Raw genomic sequence first — 23,289 nt, 5'->3', positions numbered from 1 at the left:
ACAGAGACAGACACAGAGACAGAGACAGACACAGAGACAGACACAGAGACAGACACAGAGAGCTACCCCCTGTGTGTGTTTTTTCCAGAGTATAGTATAGTATAGTACAGAGACAGGCAGACAGAGAGCTAACCCCTGTGTGTGTTTTCCAGAGTATAGTATAGTATAGTATAGTACAGAGACAGGCAGACAGAGAGCTACCCCCTGTGTGTGTTTTTTCCAGAGTATAGTATAGTATAGTACAGAGACAGGCAGACAGAGAGCTAACCCCTGTGTGTGTTTTCCAGAGTATAGTATAGTATAGTATAGTACAGAGACAGGCAGACAGAGAGCTAACCCCTGTGTGTGTTTTCCAGAGTATAGTATAGTATAGTATAGTACAGAGACAGGCAGACAGAGAGCTAACCCCTGTGTGTGTTTTCCTGCTCCACACTGCTGTGATTGTTTATTGACTGACTGGGATTGATCATTGGATGTCCTCTCGCTCTCTGTTTCGCTCACCTCTCTCAGTTTCTCTCTCTGTTTCGCTCTCAACTCTCTGTTTCGCTCTCAACTCTCTGTTTCGCTCTCTCCTCTCTCTGTTTCGCTCTCTCCTCTCTCTGTTTCGCTCTCACCTCTCTCTGTTTCGCTCTCACCTCTCTCTGTTTCGCTCTCACCTCTCTCTGTTTCGCTCTCACCTCTCTCTGTTTCGCTCTCACCTCTCTCTGTTTCGCTCTCAACTCTCTCGGTTTCTCTCTCAACTCTCTCGGTTTCTCTCTCAACTCTCTCTGTTTCTCTCTCAGTTTCTCTCTCAACTCTCTCTGTTTCTCTCTCAACTCTCTCTGTTTCTCTCTCAACTCTCTCTGTTTCTCTCTCAACTCTCTCTGTTTCTCTCTCAACTCTCTCTGTTTCTCTCTCAACTCTCTCTGTTTCTCTCTCAACTCTCTCGGTTTCTCTCTCAACTCTCTCGGTTTCTCTCTCAACTCTCTCGGTTTCTCTCTCAACTCTCTCGGTTTCTCTCTCACCTCTCTCGGTTTCTCTCTCAACTCTCTCTGTTTCTCTCTCAACTCTCTCTGTTTCTCTCTGCACTCTCTCTGCACTCTCTCAACTCTCTCTGTTTCTCTCTCAACTCTCTCTGTTTCTCTCTCAACTCTCTCTGTTTCTCTCTCAACTCTCTCTGTTTCTCTCTCAACTCTCTCTGTTTCTCTCTCAACTCTCTGTTTCTCTCTCACCTCTCTCTGTTTCCCTCTCACCTCTCTCTGTTTCCCTCTCACCTCTCATCTCTCTGTTTCTCTCTCAACTCTCTCTGTTTCTCTCTCAACTCTCTCTGTTTCTCTCTCTGTTTCTCTCTCCTCGCTCTCTCAGGACTTCCCAGTCAGTGACGTTGCGTCAGTAGCCTACCGCATCGGTAAGAGAGACGTTCATTTGGCTCCCTAATTTGCATACTGGTAGGCTTTTCTGAGATGATCTGCAGATAAATTATGAAAACATTAGATGAAGATGGAGAATCCTCCTCGCAGCAGGAACAATAGGTAGGCTGGAGGAGAGAAAGCCTCACTCTGGTCCAAAATATGATAAAAGAAAACAAATTGTATTGATATAGGCCTACTGATGTAATCAAAGCCATTGTTTGACACCTGCTTCGTTCTTCAGTCATGCCCATATTGCAGGTAGCTGAACATAAATCTTATGAGGAAGCTTGAAGCCTGTGGAAGTCAGCAGACTCTTACAGGACGACATACAAAAATTGCTGTAACACGAGGTCAACGGTTCACCCGATATGGATGAAAGTACCCTCAAATTAAAGCTGACAGTCTGCACTTTAACCTCATAGTCATTGTGTCATTTCAAATCCAAAGTGCTGGAGTACAGAGCCAAAACATCAAAAAATGTGTCACTGTCCCAATACTTTTGGAGCTCACTGTAAATGCTTCCTGACGGGTCCTTCCCAACAACAGCTGTAGAGTAACAGTGAAATGCTTCCTGACGGGTCCTTCCCAACAACAGGTGGAGACTAACAGCGAAATGCTTCCTGACGGGTCCTTCCCAACAACAGGTGGAGACTAACAGCGAAATGCTTCCTGACGGGTCCTTCATAACAACAGGTGTAGACTAACAGTGAAATGCTTCCTGACGGGTCCTTCATAACAACAGGTGGAGACTAACAGTGAAATGCTTCCTGACGGGTCCTTCCCAACAACAGGTGGAGACTAACAGTGAAATGATTACTGACGGGTCCTTCCCAACAACAGGTGTAGACTAACAGTGAAATGCTTCCTGACGGGTCCTTCCCAACAACAGGTGGAGACTAACAGTGAAATGCTTCCTGACGGGTCCTTCATAACAACAGGTGGAGACTAACAGTGAAATGCTTCCTGACGGGTCCTTCATAACAACAGGTGGAGACTAACAGTGAAATGCTTCCTGACGGGTCCTTCCCAACAACAGGTGGAGACTAACAGTGAAATGCTTCCTGACGGGTCCTTCCCAACAACAGGTGGAGACTAACAGTGAAATGCTTCCTGACGGGTCCTTCCCAACAACAGGTGTAGACTAACAGTGAAATGCTTACTGACGGGTCCTTCATAACAACAGGTGTAGACTAACAGTGAAATGCTTCCTGACGGGTCCTTCATAACAACAGGTGGAGACTAACAGTGAAATGCTTCCTGACGGGTCCTTCCCAACAACAGGTGGAGACTAACAGTGAAATGCTTCCTGACGGGTCCTTCCCAACAACAGGTGGAGACTAACAGTGAAATGCTTCCTGACGGGTCCTTCCCAACAACAGGTGTAGACTAACAGTGAAATGCTTACTGACGGGTCCTTCATAACAACAGGTGTAGACTAACAGTGAAATGATTACTGACGGGTCCTTCATAACAACAGGTGTAGACTAACAGTGAAATGATTACTGACGGGTCCTTCATAACAACAGGTGGAGACTAACAGTGAAATGCTTCCTGACGGGTCCTTCATAACAACAGGTGGAGACTAACAGTGAAATGCTTCCTGACGGGTCCTTCCCAACAACAGGTGGAGACTAACAGTGAAATGCTTCCTGACGGGTCCTTCCCAACAACAGGTGGAGACTAACAGTGAAATGCTTCCTGACGGGTCCTTCCCAACAACAGGTGGAGACTAACAGTGAAATGCTTCATCGTGTGCTTGTAAACAAAACAACACGTGACTGTGGACTACCGGTAAGCTTCATCATGAACAAATTATGTGACAGGTGAAATTAAGAACGCAATCTGCTTTATCACCTAACGTATTGCACACGTGACGTTGACTGCAGGTATTTACTTAAAAAGTAGCTCCAAATATAAAAAATTGTATTAAAAAAACTTCAAATAACTAATTTCAACGGTATTGAAAAACCATCCCACGGTCATTTCCAAATACTAGTCTGTGTGTGTGTCTGTGTGTGTGTGTCTGTGTGTGTGTGTCTGTGTGTGTGTGTGTCTGTGTGTGTGTGTGTCTGTGTGTGTGTCTGTGTCTGTGTGTGTGTACTCACAGTGTGTTTGGGTATCGGTGGCAGGCCAGCGGGACTGTGTGTGTCTGCTTCTTCCTTCAGTGGGTGGTCAGCTCTCATGTAGGAGTCATAGAGGCCGTCGCCATGACGCGCTGGGGGAAACACAGGTCAGAGGTCACGCTCTGGAACAACTTCATTGACAACATATCAGACACATTTGTAATAAATAAATTGGTCTTACAAGAGCTCTCATATTGAAACAGTAACAGATACACAGAGTACACCTTTTCCCTCAGAACAGCCTCAAATCGTTGGGGCATGGACTCTACAAGGTGTCGAAAGCGTTCCACAGGCAGAACTCGCGTCACATTTTTTCCTCACCATCCCAAAGTTCAATTTCAACTGTCCCAAACTGAACTTGAACCGCCCCAAAATTAAAATACATGTTTTTTTAACGTGTTGATATACCAACATGGGTCTAGATCATTTGCAGCGCTTTTAATTGGTGTATTTCTGTAATTTAAGATAAAACCTTTTTGCATCTTAATGAAAACAAACGTCCATAACATTATTAGTAAGTATAATGTATTAATTGAACATGCTAACCACATATATACACAATATATCTGAGAGAACAAACTGGAAACCACATATCCTTAGGCTGCATTTATTGTTGCTGGGGATTTTAACAAAGCAAATTTGAGGAAAACACTACCGAAGTTCTATCAACACTGACTGTAGTACTCGCGCTGCTAAAACACTCGACCGTTGCTACTCCAACTTCCGGGATGCCTACAAGGCCCTCCCCCGCCATCCCGTCTGCAAATCTGATCACGACTCCATTTTGCTCCTCCCTTCCTATAGGCAGAAATTCAAACAGGAAGTACCCATGCTAAGGACTATTCAACACTGGCTTGACCAATCGGAATCCACGCTTCAAGTTTGTTTTGTTCCGGGTAGCCTCCGAGAATAACATCTACGAATACACGGATATGGTGACTGAGTTTATTTGGAAGCGTATAGGAAATGTTGTACCCACTGTGACTATTAAAAACCTACCCTAACCAGAAACCGTGGATAGATGGCAGCATTCGCGCAAAACTTAAAGCACGAACCACCGCATTTAACTATGGCAAGGTGACTGGGAATATGGCAGAATACAAACAGTGTAGTTATTCCCTCCGTAAGGCAATCAAACAGGCAAAACGTCAGTGCAGAGACAAAGTGGAGTCGCAATTCAACGGCTCTGACACGAGACGTATGTGGCAGGGTCTACAGACAAATCACGGACTACAAAGGGAAAACCAGCCACGTCACGCACACCGACGTCCTGCTTCTGGAAAAGCTAAAACACCTTCTTCGCCCGCTTTGAGGATAACACAGTGCCACCGACGCTGCCCGCTACCAAGGACTGTTGCCTCTCCTTCTCCGTGGCCGACGTGAGTAAGACATTTAAGCGTGTTAACCCTCGCAAGGCTGCCGGCCCAGACGGCATCCCTAGCTGCATCCTCAGAGCATGTGCAGATCAGCTGGCTGGAGTGTTTACGGACATATTCAATCTCTCCCTATCCCAGTCTGCTGTCCCCACTTGCTTAAATATGTCCACCATTGTTCCTGTACCCAAGAAAGCAAAGGTAACTGAACTAAATGACTATCACCCCGTAGCACTCACTTCTGTCATCATGAAGTGCTTTGAGAGGCTAGTTAAGGATCATATCACCTCTACCTTACCTGACACCCTAGACCCACTTCAATTTGCTTACCACTCAAATAGATCCACAGACGATGCAATCGCCATCGCACTTCACACTGCCCTATCCCATCTGGACAAGAGGAATACCTTTGTAAGAATGCTGTTCATTGACTATAGCTCAGCATTCAACACCATAGTACCCTCCAAGCTCATCATTAAGCTCGGGGCCCTGGGTCTGAACCCCACCCTGTGCAACTGGGTCCTGGACTTCCTGACGGACCGCCCCCAGGTGGTGAAGGTAGGAAACAACACCTCCACTACACTGATCAACATAGGGGCCGTACAAGGGTGTGTGCTCAGCCCCCTCCTGTAATCCCTGTTCACCCATGACTGCGTGGCCAAGCACACCTCCAACTCAAATCATCAAGTTTGTAGACGACACAACAGTAGTAGCACTGATTACCAACAATGACAAGACCGCCTACAGAGAGGAGGTGAGGGCCCTGGGAGTGTGGTGCCAGGAAAATAACCTCTCCCTCAATGTCGTGGACTTCAGGAAACAGCAGAGGGAGCACGCCCCTATCCACATCGAAGGGACCGCAGTGGAGCAGGTGGAAAGCTTCAAGTTCCTCGGCGTACACATCACTGACGATCTGAAATGGCCCACCCACACAGACAGTGTGGTGAAGAAGGCGCAACAGCGCCTCTAACCTCAGGAGGCTGAAGAAATTTGGTTTGGCACCTAAAACCCTCACAAACTTTTACAGACGCACAATTGAGAGCATCCTGTCGGGCTGCATCACTTCCTGGTACGGCAACTGCACCGCCCACAACCGCAGGGCTCTCCAGAGGGTGGTGCGGTCCGCCCAAAGCATCACCGGGGGCAAACTACCTGCCCTCTAGGACACCTACAGCACCCGATGTCACAGGAAGGCCAAAAAGATAATCAAGGACAACAACCACCCGAGCCACTGCCTGTTCACCCCGCTATCATCCAGAAGGCGAGGTCAGTACAGGTGCATCAAAGCTGGGACCGAGAGACTGAAAAACAGCTTCAATCTCAAGGCCATCAGACTGTTAAATAGCCATCGCTAGGTGGCTTCCACCCGGTTACGTAACCCTGCACCTTAGAGGCTGCTGCCCCATATACATAGACTTGAAATCACCGGTCACTTTAATAATGGAATACTAGTCACTCTAATAATGTTTACATATTTTTGCTTTACTCATCTCATATGTATATACTGTCATGACTTGCCCTCATGGGCTGAGGATCAAATATGCCGGCTAGGCAAAGGTTTGAACACCCCCTTTCCTGGGGGGGGGTCAGCTTTATGACCGGTTGTAAATTCCTAGCAGAAACTTTCTTTTCCGTGCAATGCAGTATTGGGAGAGGGAATTTCCCTGTGAGGCAAAGGAAGTCTTCCCGCCAAGACGCCAACATCCAAAAGTGGATAATGAAACAATATTCCTACTTAAAAGAATGTGGTTGGGACATAAAGAACAATCATGTCGAATTCATTACTAAGTTGTGATGTCATTAAAGACGGTGGAACAACATAACTGTATCTCTGGGGGTGTACACTTCCCAGTTATGAGGTTTGCATCTAAATGTTGTATAAAATAATGATTAAGTATAATAATACTTTTGTGAAAAAAAACAAATGTGATTTTAGCATTTTAGATTAGATGATTGTTTTCCATATTGATTTGTTCTCAGTCAGCGGCCACGCCCAGATGAGCACAAACATGATGGAACGCCCCTTTTACCCGGAGTGCATAAAAAGCCTTGAAAAACAAATTCACCTCAGACCAGGAAGCCCACGGCTTAAAATGGTTGACACTCTACAAGACCAGCAGACGTGAAGCGTGAGCTAAACGTTGCAAATGGTTGAATTTCTACAAGACCAAGAAGCGTGAAGCTGAAGCTACACGTTACAAAATGGTTCGATCAGAAAGACCAGAAAACGTGAGACGTTAGTCCACACGTTTCAAATGGAGAAACTCTGAAACTCTCAACCTCTACACGAGGTGAAGAAGGAGACAATGCACTAGACCTCATCATCTCAGTCTGCAGCTGGCATGTAAAGTCGTCTAGAGAACTTTCACTAAAGACACGAGTTGGGAAGGACAACCGCTGGTACATGTGAAGTATCAATTCTAACCACAACTATGACCAGAAACTCTACCAAGGACATTGGGATCTCTGGTGAGTAAACCAGAGTCCTACATCATCAACTCAACTATCAAGGACAGCTACACGTAAATACATGTTGCATTTCTAATCCGAATGAGCGATTATTATTAGGGTTTTAAGCATTTGTATTTCCGTGAACGTAGTTTCCTAAGTAACCACGATAGTTTGAATCTCTGTCTCCCCCTTCCACTCTGACCCTCCTTCTACCCAAGCATTCATGCTATTGTTAGTCCAGTCCACTGGGGACCTGTTTTCATTTTATTACGTTAGTAATGAATAACCTGTGTGTTTGTATTGTGTTATTATTTAGTTAGTAAATCAATAATTAAGCCAATTTGTGTATTGCTGATTCATCAATAAGGTTACGTTTCTTGCAGGTTCAAAGATTATGTGACGTTCAGAATGAGACTGATAAGAGGTAATTATTTAATAAGTGACTTATCGGTATATAACACACACACACACACACACTACCGTTCAAAAGCTTGAGGACACTTAGAAATATCCTTGTTTTCTAAAGAAAAGCAATTTTTTTGTCCATTAAAATAACATCAAATTTATCAGAAATGCAGTGTAGACATTGTTAATTGTTGTAAATGGCTATTGTAGCTGGAAACGGCTGATTTTTAATTGAATATCTACATATGCGTACAGAGGCCCATTATCAGCAACGATCAGTCCTGTGTTCCAATGGCACATTGTGTTTGCTAATCCAAGTTTATCATTTTAAAAGGCTAATTGATCATTAGAAACCCTTTTTGCAATTATGTTAGCACAGCTGAAAAATGTGCTGATTAAAGAAGCAATAAAACTGGCCTTTATGAGACTTGTTGGGTATCTGGAGTATCAGCAATTGTGGGTTCGATTACAGGATCAAAATGGCCAGAAACAAAGAACTTTGTTCTGAAACTCGTCAGTCTCTTCTTGTTCTGAGAAATCGGGCCATGCGAGAAATTGCCAAGAAACTGAAGATTTTTATTTCGAAAACAAGGACATTTCTAAGTGACCCCAAACTTTTGAACGGTAGTGTATATATATATATATATATATATATATCTTCTAAGAGTTTAATTCAGGAGATGGTAACTCGTTAAACAACTTCTTCCGTGGTGCCCCAAATTCCTAATGAGTTATAATAATAATATGCCATTTAGCAGACGCTTTTATCCAAAGCGACTTACAGTCATGTGTGCATACATTTTTTGTGTATGAGTTAATTGTTACATGATTAATTTAATCGAGTGACAATTAAACATAGTTAGGTGATTTGATAAATAACAGTCATACATTAAAGTAAGTCACGTCAATACTGTATTCTACTGTATTTTAGTTTATGCACCTCCGACATTGCTCATCCTAATATTTATAATATTTATATATTCCTTAATTCCATTCTTTTACTTTTAGGTTGTGTATTGTTGTGAATTGTTAGATATACTGCACTGTTGGAGCTAGGGACACAAGCATTTCGCTACACCCACAATAACATCTGCTAAACATGTTTACGTGACAAATTTAATTTGATTTTGTGAACTGGTTACTGAATACACTTCAGTTAGAGACATTCCATTCCACCACCAGCTGCCCCACTAAACAACAATATACCATTTTGTGTGTGTGCCCCAGCCTTCACTTTCTCTGCTTCCCCTTCCCTCTTCAGTCCCCACTTGCTAACAGCCAGGGCCTAAAATTTACTTTTTTTTTTGGTCCACCAGCCACTGTGGCAGGTATATTTAAAAATCTACCAGCCACTCAGATTTTTTTTACCAGCCCAAATATTTTTGTTGTTGTTAAAATTACACCAACAAAACACAAAAAAACAGTTGAGCATGCTTTGTAATGTTCCTAAAACAATAAATGTATTACTAGTAAGAACTAATTTGGTATTGTATTGTTTAATTTAATCTTTTAACCAAAATATCACAGATGAAACAATTTTTTTTTATTGTATTGTCCCTGGGACGCCCTTAATTTTGAGCCCTGTCCAAAGGGATGCTGGCCCATGTTGACTCCAATGCTTCCCATAGTCGTGTCAAGTTGGCTGGATGTCTTTTGGGTGGTGGACCATTCTTAATACACACGGGAAACTGTTGAGCTTGAAAAACCCATCAGCGTTGCAGTTCTTGACAAAGAAAAGTGCACCTGGCACCTACTACCATACCCCGTTCAAAGGCACTTCAACCTTTTGTCTTGCCCATCCACCCTCTGAATGGCACACATACACAATCCATGTCTCAATGCTTAAAAATACTTATTTAACCCGTCTCCTCCCCTTCATTTAGACTGATTTAAGTGGATTTAACAAGTGACATCAATAAGGGATCATAGCTTTCACCTGGTCAGTCTGTCATAGAAAGAGCAGGTGTCCTTACTGTTTGTACACTCAGTGTAGGCCTAGACCAGAACAATCCTGGTAAGGCCTAGACCAGAACAATCCTGGTAAGGCCTAGACCAGAACAATCCTGGTAAGACCTAGACCAGAACAATCCTGGTAAGACCTAGACCAGAACAATCCTGGTAAGACCTAGACCAGAACAATCCTGGTAAGGCCTAGACCAGAACAATCCTGGTAAGGCCTAGACCAGAACAATCCTGGTAAGGCCTAGACCAGAACAATCCTGGTAAGGCCTGAACAGTCCTGGTAAGACCAGAACAATCCTGGTAAGACCTAGACCAGAACAATCCTGGTAAGACCTGAACAATCCTGGTAAGACCTGAACAATCCTGGTAGGCTAATGAATAGAAGACCTAAGTAACAGCTAGGTGGAAGAGAGAAGATCAGGACATTAACTGACACACTGACTGACATCCTGAATGATAAACACAAAGCTCTACCTCACAGCAGACCAGTTTCACTACTAACCACCTCAAGACAAACACACATCAACCTAACAGGCCCTAGCTCCAGTTTCACTACTAACCACCTCAAGACAAACACACATCAACCTAACAGGCCCTAGCTCCAGTTTCACTACTAACCACCTCAAGACAAACACACATCAACCTAACAGGCCCTAGCTCCAGTTTCACTACTAACCACCTCAAGATAAACACACATCAACCCAACAGGACCTAGCTTGGGTTATTAATATGATATGGATATTAATATGGATTGTGTCTTTGGCTGCTGGAGAACGAACCTGAGATCCTGAGAGAAATACTGGTTTCAATGACATATGAGGAAGTGTTAATAAAAGAATCCCATTAACATTCCTATGGTAGGAACACGGTAAGACATGCCTCGTAAAATGACACAAAAAAAACATTTTAGGTTTTAACAATTATGTTTATGGTTAAACAGTTTCAAAATGTTAACTGCGTCCGTTCAGATTGCAAGGTGGGCGATGTTGCAGGCACTGGCATTTCTCTCCTATCGGAAGGAACAGTGCCTCGAGTATGTCGACAGAATCAAGCCTCTAGATAGTAATAATGGTCCTACATTATATTTGTCAAACATTGATTAATTAAAAGTTGCTTTAAAGTTTTGTTAGATTTTCAGGCGCCTCTCTCCTGTCAGGATCAGTCTGGACCATGACAGGCTGTAGCCAATACACCTAGGCTATCACCTGCACTTCGATAAGTAGCATCATTATTTATGTACATTTACATACACTTATGTTTCTCTTGTCCCCCTGGCAGATGGCCTTGGGGGCCTGGCAGATGGCCTTGGGGGCCCGGCAGATGGCCTTGGGGGCCCGGCAGATGGCCTTGGGGGCCTGGCAGATCGGGCACCTCTTTACTGGTACCGGGGACTTTCAGACTTCAGTTTTGTGAGGCCTGTGGGCGTCCTAGAGCAAAACAAGCCTCACCTTTCCACAGAGGGGTCATATTAGTGTGTAGCCCAAACTGTTCGGACGCTACAGACAGAAGCTGGCAGATCGGCTGTACCAACTTCAGATGAGTCCTGTGACGCTTGTGGGGGTCGTAGAGCAAAACGGAGAACACCATTGTGTTCGTGAGTCTCATCTTTCCATAGAGTGGCAGTTCGTAGGCCAAACCGTTCGGAGGCTACAGACGTTTTCGCGAGAAGACCCATTTTCAGGATGTCTCATGGTCTGACAAACACCGCTCTAGCTCTGTCACCTTTCACCACAGATGCTAAAAGGGCCTCATCGGAGGATTGAGACGCAGCCCCATGCAAAACAACAGATATCTCCAGCTTAAACAGACAGTATTTGATGGGGATTTTTTTTCTTACGTTAATTAGATTTCCCCCGGGGGCTGCAGAAATTGTAGGCTAAGGGTTAAAGGCCAAATGGCCTTTACTCCTAAAATCACGAAATTCCAGGCCTGTAGCTCCCCCTCCAATAGCACCTCCTCTGTGTACAGGTCTAAGGTCACACACTGTGGCATATCATAAATCAGACCCTTTCCGGTTATCAGATCCCTTCCGTATTAATGATTCTATTTCTATTCACACCTGTGTCAGAACGAAACACTTCGACATGGATGGACAGAACAAAATGGTGGACAGACAGACAAGCGGAAAGATGCTGCCGTCATAGTAGCATCTGCTAGCCCCATTAATAAGCCAATAATAGGCCTACCACTTTCAGCAACACTGGCTCTCTGGCAACCTTAAGCACCTGGCTAAGCCAGTCTGGGCTGTGAATGGGGTTAGCCGGTTCATGCTAGTAATCGCGTTAACCCATAGAGAGCTGTGGGGTTAGCCTGCTAGATTTAGCCTGCTATCACCAACCCATAGAGATGTAGGGCAAGTTAGCATTTGCCCATAGGGAGCTGTGGAGTTAGCATTAGCCCATAGAGAGCTATGGGGCTAGTTAGCATTAGCTAATAGAGAGATGAGGAATTCTCCTGCTAGCATTAACCCATAGACCAGGGGTCTCCAACAGGTAGATCCCCAGCTACCAGTAGTCCGCAGCCCACCTAGAAGTAGCTCGCCAATCAATTCTGAAAGTACATGCATTTTTCCATCACAAGCTGTTTCAAAGATCCCGGCTATTTTCCAATCAAAGCCACATTGACATTATCCCACTAACATAACACAATATCTTTCAATTAATTTTTAGCAATATTGCCTGTCTGTCTGTATGGTGCACGTGTTTGCCTATCACTCCGTATGTAGCCAGTTAGCGATGCTAATGATTTTCCCCGAAAACCTTCTCAATTAAATGTTAACTGCAAAGTAGGCTTACCTGACAGAACTATATCATGATTATTTGTTTCAATTGGGTGGCCATTGTTTTGCAAACTCTTGCCATGACATGTGCTGCAGCAGTAGGCCTAACAGCAGAAAGGTCACTAGACCGACACGTTCCTCTCTTCCTAGATGCACAATTAAAGGGGAACTACACTAAAAAATCTAAAATATTTGTTTTTCTCTCTCCCAGAAGTCAAAAAACGTTCTGAGGTGATTTAAGTCTTGACATCAGAACATCCCTTTTCGTTGTTTCCTCTGAATAATTGTAATATTGAGAGTAAAATTATAAAAATCCCAAACCAATAAAAATAAAATTGAATTTGGTTTGAACAGGTTAGTTAGTGTTAGCCCTAAGAGAGCAATCTTAATTAGCATCAGCCCCATAGAGAGCTGTGTATCTAGCTAGCGTCAGCCCCATAGAAAGCTGTGTTAGCTAGCGTCAGCTCCATAGAGAGCTGTGTATCTAGCTAGCGTCAGCCCCATAGAGAGCTGTGTATCTAGCTAGCATCAGCCCCATAGAGAGCTGTGCAGCTAGCTAGCATCAGCCCCATAGAGAGCTGTGTATCTAGCTAGCATCAGCCTCATAGAGAGCTGTGTATCTAGTTAGCGTTAGCTCCATAGATAGCTGTGTCGCTAAGTTAGCGTTAGTGAAACGGACATCAGTGTGTTGCTATCAGTTTAGTTAGCGTTAGCCCTAAGAGATCTATGTTAGCTAGTGTTAGCCCATAGAGAGCTGTAGGGTTAGTTAGCGTTAGCCCACAGAGATCTATGTTAGCTAGTGTTAGCCCATAGAGAGCTGTAGGGTTAGTTAGCGTTAGCCCACAGAGATCTATGTTAGCTAGTGTTAGCCCATAGAGAGCTGTAGGGTTAGTTAGCGTTAGCCCACAGAGATCTATGTTAGCTAGTGTTAGCCCATAGAGAGCTGTAGGGTTAGTTAGCGTTAGCCCACAGAGCTGTGTCGCCAGGCTCCTGTCCTCTGTCTTGCAGTGTCAACAGACGGGCTCTGGGTGGGGGGTGGGGGGTGGGGGGGGGGGTAAAGTACACACACACACAGCCTGCATGAGAGCGGAGTTAAAATCTTTGGGTTCAGCACTTTACCCACAGTATTCACATTCACTCTGGCCCCAAACATTACTACTGAAACCACCCCATAACACCACTCAAACCAACAGGGTTGACGTCAATTTCACGTGAATGGCACTGTTATGGAAAAACCTAGCTAGTTAGCAAACACACACCCCGTGTCTGTGTAAGGAGGTGGTGGTCCAGGAGGGACACGCCACAGAGAGTGTAGAGGGAAGGGAAACACTCTACAAACGTGTCAGATCATGTGTTATAACCCCGACTAACAGCTGGCTAGACTGTAGCTGACTCAACTCCACAGTAATACATCTCGGGTATCTAAACTAGAACTGGCTAGACTGCCTGTCTGTTCCTACAGAACTACTGAGATACTATTGACTGGCCTAGTTAGCTAAATAAAAATGGCAAATAAAAATAAAATCCAATTAAAAATATACTATGCGAAGACCTGCAAACAAACATAAGTTCAGCACTTGTTCCAGTGTTGACGGGCTCTGGAGTAGTGTACTTACAGACAGGCGGGAGTCTCGTGTCTGTCTGATCGATGGACACAAAAGTTGCAGCTGTCAGAAAACAACTTGTTTACCCTCGACTGAATGGAACTGATCAAATCTATTATGACATCATAGTCTGAAGGGCTCTACAGTGCTACCATTTGAGGGCATATGCTCCTAAATATTTTTGCTGTGCTACCTAAAATTGTAATTTGGGAGCACCAGTGCCCCTAGAGAAAAAAGGTCACCTTCGAGCCCTGGTCTGCCTGGCAATAAGACTGCGATACCTCTGATTCACAGTCTAAGATTAATGCCTTACATTTGTTTGGAAAATTTCATCTCACAAGCTCTAAAGACAGAATGTTAATCAAATTATTAACTTTCCTGATCCAAACACTAATTTCTGCCTGACGAAGAATTCTATCCCATTCCTCTTCGGTGGAGTTTAACGGCGGTGGGCATCCAATATGTTGCATTACCGCTCCCAACTGAACCATAGTAGAAATCCATTACACTTTGTGATACAATAAAATGGGAAAAGGGGAAATTGGAAAAATAAAATACAAATAAGAATATACAGTGTATTCAGACAGTATTCAGACCCCTTGACTTTTTCCACATTTTGTTACGTTACGGCCTTATTCTAAAATTAATGAAAATATTTTTTTTATTTTTTTTATAAGTCTACCCACAATACCCCATAATGACAGTGAAAACAGGTTTTTAGAAATGTTTGCAAATGTATTAAAACATGTATTTATATAAGTATTCAGACCCTTTGCTAGGAGACTCGAAATTGAGCTCAGGTGCATCCTGTTTCCATTGATCATCCTTCAGATGTTCCTACAACTTGATAAATTCAATTGATTTGACATGATTTGGAAAAGCACACACCTGTCTATATAAGGTCCCACAGTTGACAGTGCATGTCAGAGCAAAAACCAATCCATGAGGTCGAAGGAATTGTCCGTAGAGCTCTGAGACAGGATTGTGTCGAGGCACAGATCTGGGGAAAGGTACCAAAAAATGTCTGCAGCATTGAAAGTCTCAAAGAACACAGTGGCCCCATCATTCTTAAATGGAAGTTTGGAACCACCAAGACTCTTCCTAGAGCTGGCCGCCCGGCCAAACTGAGCAATCGGGGGAGAAGGACCTTGGTCAGGGAGGTGACCAAGAACCCGATGGTCACTCTGGCAGAGCTCCAGAGTTCCTCTATGGAGCTGGGAGAAACTTCCAGAAGGATAACCATCTCTGCAGCACTCCACCAATCAGGCTTTTATGGTAGAGTGGCCAGACGGAAGCCACTCCTCAGTAAAAGGCATATGACAGCCACCTTTGAGTTTGACAAAAGGCACCTAAAGGACTCTCAGACCATGATAAATAAGATTCTCTGGCCTGATGAAACCAAGATTGAACTCTTCGGCCTGAATGCAAAACGTCACGTCTCGAGGAAACCTAGCACAATCCCTACGGTGAAGCATGGTGGTGGCAGCATCATGCTGTGGGGATGTTTTTCAGCGGCAGGGACTGGGAGACTAGTCAGGGACAAGTCTCTGAATGTCCTTGAGTGGCCCAGCCAGAGCCCGGACTTGAACCCGATCAAACATCTCTGGAGAGACCTGAAAATAGCTGTGCAGCGACGCTCCCCATCCAACCTAATAGAGCTTGAGAGGATCTGCAGAGAGGAATGGGAGAAACTCCCCAAATACAGGTGTGCCAAGCTTGTAGCGTCATACTCAAGAAGACTCGAGGCTGTAATCGCTGCTAAAGGTGCTTCAACAAAGTACTGAGTAAAGGGTTTGAATACTTATGTAAATGTGATTTCATTTATTATTATTTTTAATAAATTTGCAAACATTTCTAAAAACCTGTTTTGCTTTGTCATTATGGGGTATTGTGTGTAGATTGATGAGGGAAAACATTTAATAAATCAATTTTAGAATAAGGCTGTAACAAAATGTGGAAAATGTCAGGGTGTCTGAATACTTTCCGAATGCACTGTATATATATTTTCTGAGTTGTTTTTATATCTCCTAGAGTTAGGGCAGACACTTCAAAACCTTGTTTCTAATGATTCATTTTTTGACTTTCCTTTTTGCCATTTCTGAATGTTATTCAATGTGTTTCTACAGGCTTTAGTAGTAAAGGCAAACATCAATATTTATCAAATAATTGTTTTATATTTTTGGGGGATACCTAAAGGGGTCCTAAAATTAAAATAGCCAAATGAACCATAATATGACCATCTTAAAACAATGTAATATGTCAGCTTAGAACCTCCCTCGCCCAACGTCTTAGACTAAATAATTAAACTGTTGGGTCTTCAGGCTACCCGTCTGTCTGCCTGTGAGTGATGGGGGGGGGGGATACACTATATACACAAAGGTATGTGGACACCTAGTAGTTTAGGCTATTTCAGTCACACCTGTTGCTGGCAGGTGTATACAATTGAGCACACAGCAATGCAATCTCCATAGACAAACATTGGCAGTACAATGGCCTTACTAAAGAGTTCAGTGACTTTCAGCGTGGCACCGTCATAGGATGCCACCTTTCCAACAAGTCAGTTCGTCAAATGTCTGCCCTGCTAGAGCTGTCCCAGTCAACTGTAAGTGCTGTTATTGTGAAGTGGAAACGTCTAGGAGCAACAACGGCTCAGCCGTGAAGTGGTAGGCCACACAAGCTCACAGAACGGGACCGCCGAGTGCAGAAGTGCGTAAAAATCTTCTGTCCTCGGTTGCAACACTTACTACGGAGTTCCAAACTGCCTCTGGAAGCAACGTCAGCACAAGAACTGTTCGTCGGGAGCTTCATGAAATGGGTTTCCATGGCCGCGCAGGCGCACACAAGCCTAAGATCACCATGCGCAATGCCAAGCGTCGGCTGGAGTGGTGTAAAGCTCGCCGCCATTGGACTCTGGAGCAGTGGAAACGCGTTCTCTGGAGTAATGAATCAAGCTTCACCGTCTGGCAGTCCGACGGACGAATCTGGGTTTGGCGGATGCCAAGAGAACACTACCTGCCCCAATGCATAGTGCCAACTGTAAAGTTTGGTAGAGGAGGAATAATGGTCTGGGGCTGTTTTTCATGGTTCGGGCTACGCCCTTTAGTTCCAGTGAAGGGAAATCTTAATGCTACAGCATACAATGACATTCTAGACGATTCTGTGCTCCCAACTTTGTGGCAACAGTTTAGGGAAGGCCGTTTCCTTTTTCAGCACAAAGCGAGGTCCATACAGAACTGGTTTGTCGAGATTGGTGTGGAAGAACTTGACTGGGCTGCACATAGCTCTGACCTCAACCCCATCAAACACCTTTGGGATGAATTGGAACGCCGACTGCGAGCCAGGCCTAATCGCCCAACATCATTACCCGATCTCACTAATGCTCTTGTGGCTTAATGGAAGCAAGTCCCCGCAGCAATGTTCCAACCTCTAGTGGAAATCCTTCTCAGAAGAGTGGAGGCTGTTATAGCAGCAAAGGGGGGACCAACTCCATATTAATGACCATGATTTTAGAATGAGATGTTCGTTGAGCAGGTGTCCACATACTTTTGGTCATGTAGTGTATTTTCAAGTAAGCAACAGTCCTTGACTCCCAGGCTATTTGAGATGATCAACTGTCGTCTCGAACCATAGAAACCAAATAATTCAGGGACAAATGATACATTTGCATTCAACAAAATGGCTAGCTAACAAATTATGCCACTGTGCGAAATCACATCAGCAGAGTTAGTTATTATCTATCCTGATTCCTAGTCACTTTACCCTGGATTCATGTATATATCTACCTCAAATACCTTATTATTATCTATCCTGATGCCTAGTCACTTTACCCTGGATTCATGTACATATCTACCTCAAATACCTCGTACCTCTGCACATTGATCTGGTACTGCCAGTATATAGCTCCATTCTTGTGTATGTTATTGTATTACTATTTTATTTTTATTTGTAAACTCTGCATCGTTGGGAAGGGCTGGTAAGCGAGCATTTCACGGTAAAGTCTACACCAGTTGTAATCGGCGCATGTGACAAATACAATTTGCTTTGAGGTCATTAATGTAACGTTACAGTAAGTATATTAGAATATAGTACAATATAGTATAGTACAATATAGTACGAAGCCAGTTATAATCAGTTAATTACCTGCTGTTATGGGACCTTCTGGTTTTCTCTGTAATATCATCATGATTGCAGTTTAAAGTTGATGCCAGCATCCGAGGTGGAAGTAAAAAAGCTTTAGTAAAAACAACTCCAAATGTAAAAAAGAAACTAGCCAAGGCTAGTTATAATAAAATACTGTACAAGAGGGCAGCTTGTAACATTTGCAATTCGTGCTCGTGTAGCTAGCTAAAGGGATCCAAGATATCCCCTGCTAGCCAACTTCGTTGGATGAAATTTAGCTACATAAGTTGGTTTAATATAGCTTTCCTCACTTTCTCAACTTAATATTCTAGCTAGGACTCTCTACCTACCTACACAATCTGACCCTGCTCTCGTCCTAAAACCATGGCTTTGCCCTGCAGTCTGGAAAAGTTCCAGCGATGGGGGTCGTTTCTCGTTTCCGTCAGCTAACGTTAGCACAGCCACAAAAACACACGTCCGCTAAATTACTCCCGCTGTCACAAAATAGTTCGAGTCCCAAAATTACAGCTTGGCTGTATGACCCGTGTGGCCCTCGCCTCTCTCTGTCGGTTGATTATTATATCCACCCAGAGAACCATCCCCAAAGGAATAAAACTCGAGTGTACTTGAGGTGGACTGACTAGTTGGCTAATGTGGACTAGTGAGCTTCTGCTTCGATCAGCCCACGATTCGTCCTCCTTCCGGAATGCTTGGGAAGCTGTTTTCGCTTGAGAGGGGTTATCGTCGGTTAGCCAGCTAGCTACCTCAACTCTGGGTTATCGTCGGCTAGTTAGCTAGCTAGCTACCTCAACTCTGGGTTACCGTCGGTTAGCTAGCTACCTCAACTCTGGGTTACCGTCGGTTAGCTAGCTACCTCAACTCTGGGTTACCGTCGGTTAGCTAGCTACCTCAACTCTGGGTTATCGTCGGTTAGCTAGCTAGCTACCTCAACTCTGGGTTATCGTCGGTTAGCTAGCTACCTCAACTCTGGGTTATCGTCGGTTAGCTAGCTAGCTACCTCAACTCTGGGCAAAGCCCCGTTCGCGCAGAATTCAAAGGCGCTGGCATCTCTTTCGGGAGGATATTATAGGTCCTCAGTGCGTTAGAGCCGTTAAAAAACGAGAATGTTTTTAACCCGTCTTGCCAGCTGCAGGAGGTCCTATTTCGATGTGATTGTCTGGTTTTGTTTCTAAGGGCGTCTTCGCCGTAGCGTCATAAAACAGGCGGGGTTAAAGCAGCGCCATCTTGGCTCAAAGTGACAGGGTGTTTCCCAACGGTCCATTGTTGTTCCGATCCAGTGGTGCCCACATGTCGTGGCCAACAGATATCCTGGCTACATCAAACAAGAAGACGGATAACGATGCGTGTACGTAGTGATGGGAATCCGAGGCTTTCTGAAGGCTTCGGAGCTTTCACCAAATTGTGCCGGATAACGGTTCATTACTCGGACCTTCATTAGCGGTTCACAATGCGTATTAGTGACATCTCCTGGTCAGCAATACGAGCTTGTAAGATTCATGTTTCCTCCCATAATTTTCATAAAAAGTCCGTGGCGCAGCGGGAAACTGTGGCTTTAATAGTCCATAATCAGTTGGAATACCAGGTTCGAATTTTATACCTTCCTACCCTGTTTGACTATTCTTCAAAAACTAATTATTAGAACAACAATGCAGAATGTGTGCTTTCACATAAAACCATTTTCAAAATAGTGTGCCTTCAACTGGATTCTACTCGTACACTCAGGACCCTGAATGTTCAATAGTTCCAGTGGCGGCTGGTGAAAAATATTCTCGGTGGGGCTGTGCCATACTTTTTTTTTCCTGTAACCATCGCGATATATTTTAACACAAACTGCAGGACAGCAGTGCTCAGTGAAACATTCAGTAATTATTTAATGCCAATATAAAAAAGTTGAGGCATTCTTACACAAAAACATATTACACAAACCCAAGCCTTTCATTTGCATTTAAAGTGAACTTTTCACCATTGGTAGTAAACAGGCAACGCAACAGGCATGCTGTCAGAACAGAGTGGAAAGTGGACAATAACATGAAATTATTATAAAGTTTATAGGAAATCTTACACTGTATAAAAGGATGTATAATATAGAAATGGATATCAAGTGGATGAACTCAAACCTTTGACTGGAAGAATAGCATACAGTATTTTATGATCATACTAAATGTGACTAATTGTTAATGTGCTCCAGAACTGCAACAATTAATTGATACAAAACAACATATATACAGTAATATTAGCAAAGACACTATTAAGACTTTCTAGAGTACCATATATAACTGGATTTTTTATGCTAAGGTCAACTATATACAAAGAAACATGCGGCCAGAGCTGCTCTGTGTGTGTGTGTCTGTCATCTTATTTGTACAGGAATTTTGCCCGTCTGTCCTTCTGAGTGGCAAACCTCTCAATGACCCTTTGATTAAAGTCAGGAATGTCCCTGACAAGTTTCTTCTCCATGGAGAGCATGGCCAGAGCGTTCAGGCGATCCTGTGTCATGCTGTTTCTCAGGAAGGTCTTGATCCTTTTCAGTGTAGAGAAGCACCTTTCTGACTCAGCAGTTGTCATGGGTGTGGTGATGAGGATCTTGAGGAGGCTGGCAGTCTCTGTGAAAGTGCTCTGAAGGTTGTTCTCCATGAAGAACTGGTACAGGGGCACTGCACCACTACAAGCCTTGAACTCACTGTTCTCATAGATGAGGGACAGTTCGGTTTTGAGCTTGGCCTTGTTCAACATGGGGTACGCCTCCACGGTTGTTTCAAGCGCTGTATCGGGGAACTTCACACTGTGTTGTGGGAACAACTCTCCGTGCAATAGTGTTGCGCTGATGAGGTGCTGGGTGAAGGAGAACCTCTCTTTGGCATGACTCAGGATGGTATCACATACCTGTAAAAGATACATCATCAGCTTTAATTTGCAATTAAGCTATTTTGATGCAAGTGATCCTGACTGACACATGCCTATGTCCAACTCAAGTATATGATTACCAAGGTGCTGATTGTTCAGGGTTTTGGCTACATACTACCAGGCCTGAAAAAAGTTCTAGGGGGAAACACTGACAATTACATCACAACTTACCTCTATAGCCAACCTCTGTTGTTCTCCTGGTCCCAGCATCCTCCGTCGCTTGATGGGCTGTTGCTGCTCGTCAGATGCGCTGTCCCCACACAAAGAGGGAATTGAGGCCCTGGGTCCAAAAAATAAAGTTTAATTTGATAACTTGCAATCAGACTTCTTAACTCACTGTAATTCCCCCTCAACACACAACCAGTGACTTTTATATATATATATATATATATATATATATATATATATATATATATATATATATAGACAGACAGACAGACAGACAGACAGACAGATAGTGTGTATATACACACAAACTATGTCTAGTAACTGCTTTTAACCTGTGATGTACATAATTAACTGATGTTATTACGTTTTAAAGCCTTTTTCTATTACATTTGTGAGAGGGATGCAACATCATTTTGTTCTGCTGTGCACTTAGCAATAAAGTTAATCTTCAATAACAACTAGGCCTCTTCTAGAAATTGACCTGGTGGACACCTGAATAATTATTACAAACTGTGTAGTACTTTCCTGCATTATTATCAACGTCTGATTGTGTCTTCTCTTTCCTTTTAAAATACTAAAACAAATATAATTGTGACGGCTCTATGATAATCACTCACTTTGATGACCAGACACATTTAGGCTTTTAAACTGTTGTAAGTGAACTATTCATCTTTCTAACAACATCTTTATCAGCCAATAGTAAATATAGTTATTTACCTGATTGTTAGCATGCTGTCTGTGAACCTCTGGACAAGTGCTTTAATGAAGACAGGGTCGATGTTCCTCTTCTGCAGCTGGCTGAAAAGCATGTCCACATTTGGCATGATCTTGTGGAACAGTGCCAGGAAAAAACAGAAAGCCTCGTCTTCGAGCATCCTCACAAAGCCCCCCGCCTCTCTGACAGTCGGGGCATCAAAGTTCCCAGAGTCTCTGATGGTCTGGAAACACGTTAGGAGGTCATCCCTGTACTCGTACACAGTGTTTACAGCGCGACTGTGGAAGTTCCACCGTGTTGTAGAGGCTCTGGGGAGTCTATGCGCAACCACTTCGTCAAGCACGGTGGTTCGCTTGGGAGACCTGGAGAAGAAAGCAGAAAATCCTGCAAGGTCGGAAAAGAAAGTGCCGATCCTGGGGATGCGTGAAGTAGCCTGCTGCATGATGAGGTTCAGCTGATGTGCATAGCAGTGGACGTAGTGCGCATTTTCGTACACATCCACTATTTTACGCTGCACTCCGCCGGTGGCTCCCCTCATCACACTTGCTCCGTCGTAAGCCTGGGCAATAAGTTTGGCCTTTTGTCCATGTGAGAGTATGGTGCTGAGCCTCTCCAGCAGCGCTGTAGCGATGGTGTCGGCGGTTGCGTTCTCGATCAAAATGAACTCGAAAAAACGCTCTTGGACGTTACTTTTAGCATCGATGTAGCGTATCACAAGCACCAACTGGCAGTGGGTGGAAACGTCAGTCGTCTCGTCAGCTTGAATGGCGATAAAATCAGCACTCTTTACTTCCTCCAGGATGTAATCCTTAAGCACTGACAGCATACAGTCCAACAGCTCGTTCTGTATCGTCTTTGACGTGCCCTTAAAAACGGTAGCTGTCTTCAGGTGCTCCTCCAGCACACTGTCGAGGGAGGCAACAAAATCCACTAAGCCCCGGAAAATGCCGGGGTTGTCCGAGGAGTCAGTCTCCTCGTGCCCACGCAAGGCCAACTCAAAAGCCCCACAGAACTTCACACAATCGATAATTTTGGATAGAATGTGCCTGTTTTTATCCACCTCCTCATTGTGTTTCCTCACCGCAATCCTGTGGCCGTCATCCAGCTGCGTAGCAATGTTCACCCTTCCTAATACAGCTAGCTTTACAGAGTTGTCCATGTGTGCCCTGGTGTTCTCATGTTTCTTTACCTTCTCTGACAGGTGCTTCATATCCCTCACTCCGGTACCTGTCCATGCTGAATCTGACCCCGTCGTTTTAAAAAGCAAGCACGGA

At 44.0% G+C, this 23,289-nt stretch overlaps 1 protein-coding gene across 2 annotated transcripts in view; it reads right to left on the bottom strand.

Moving 5' to 3' along the window:
* dyrk3 (dual specificity tyrosine phosphorylation regulated kinase 3) overlaps window positions 1-19,378 on the bottom strand; it is a 43,696-nt gene extending 24,318 nt beyond the window's left edge. For both annotated transcript variants that reach the window (XR_014613578.1, XM_084166829.1), the window contains exons 1-2: window positions 18,229-19,378; window positions 3,497-3,606 (exon numbers count right to left, since the gene is read on the bottom strand). Coding sequence is in view for 1 of the 2 variants with exons in the window: in XM_084166829.1 (XP_084022955.1) it covers window positions 3,497-3,606; window positions 18,229-18,271 (153 nt within the window). In the remaining variant the exon portion in view is untranslated. The remainder of the gene's footprint in view (window positions 1-3,496; window positions 3,607-18,228) is intronic.
* Window positions 19,379-23,289: the final 3,911 nt, after the last annotated feature.

Source organism: Coregonus lavaretus, assembly GCF_964263955.1.
Source record: "Coregonus lavaretus genome assembly, chromosome: 8".
Lineage (NCBI taxonomy): Eukaryota > Metazoa > Chordata > Actinopteri > Salmoniformes > Salmonidae > Coregonus > Coregonus lavaretus.
Note: the sequence above shows the minus strand (reverse complement) of the source record. Positions and strands in the feature narration are given on the sequence as shown.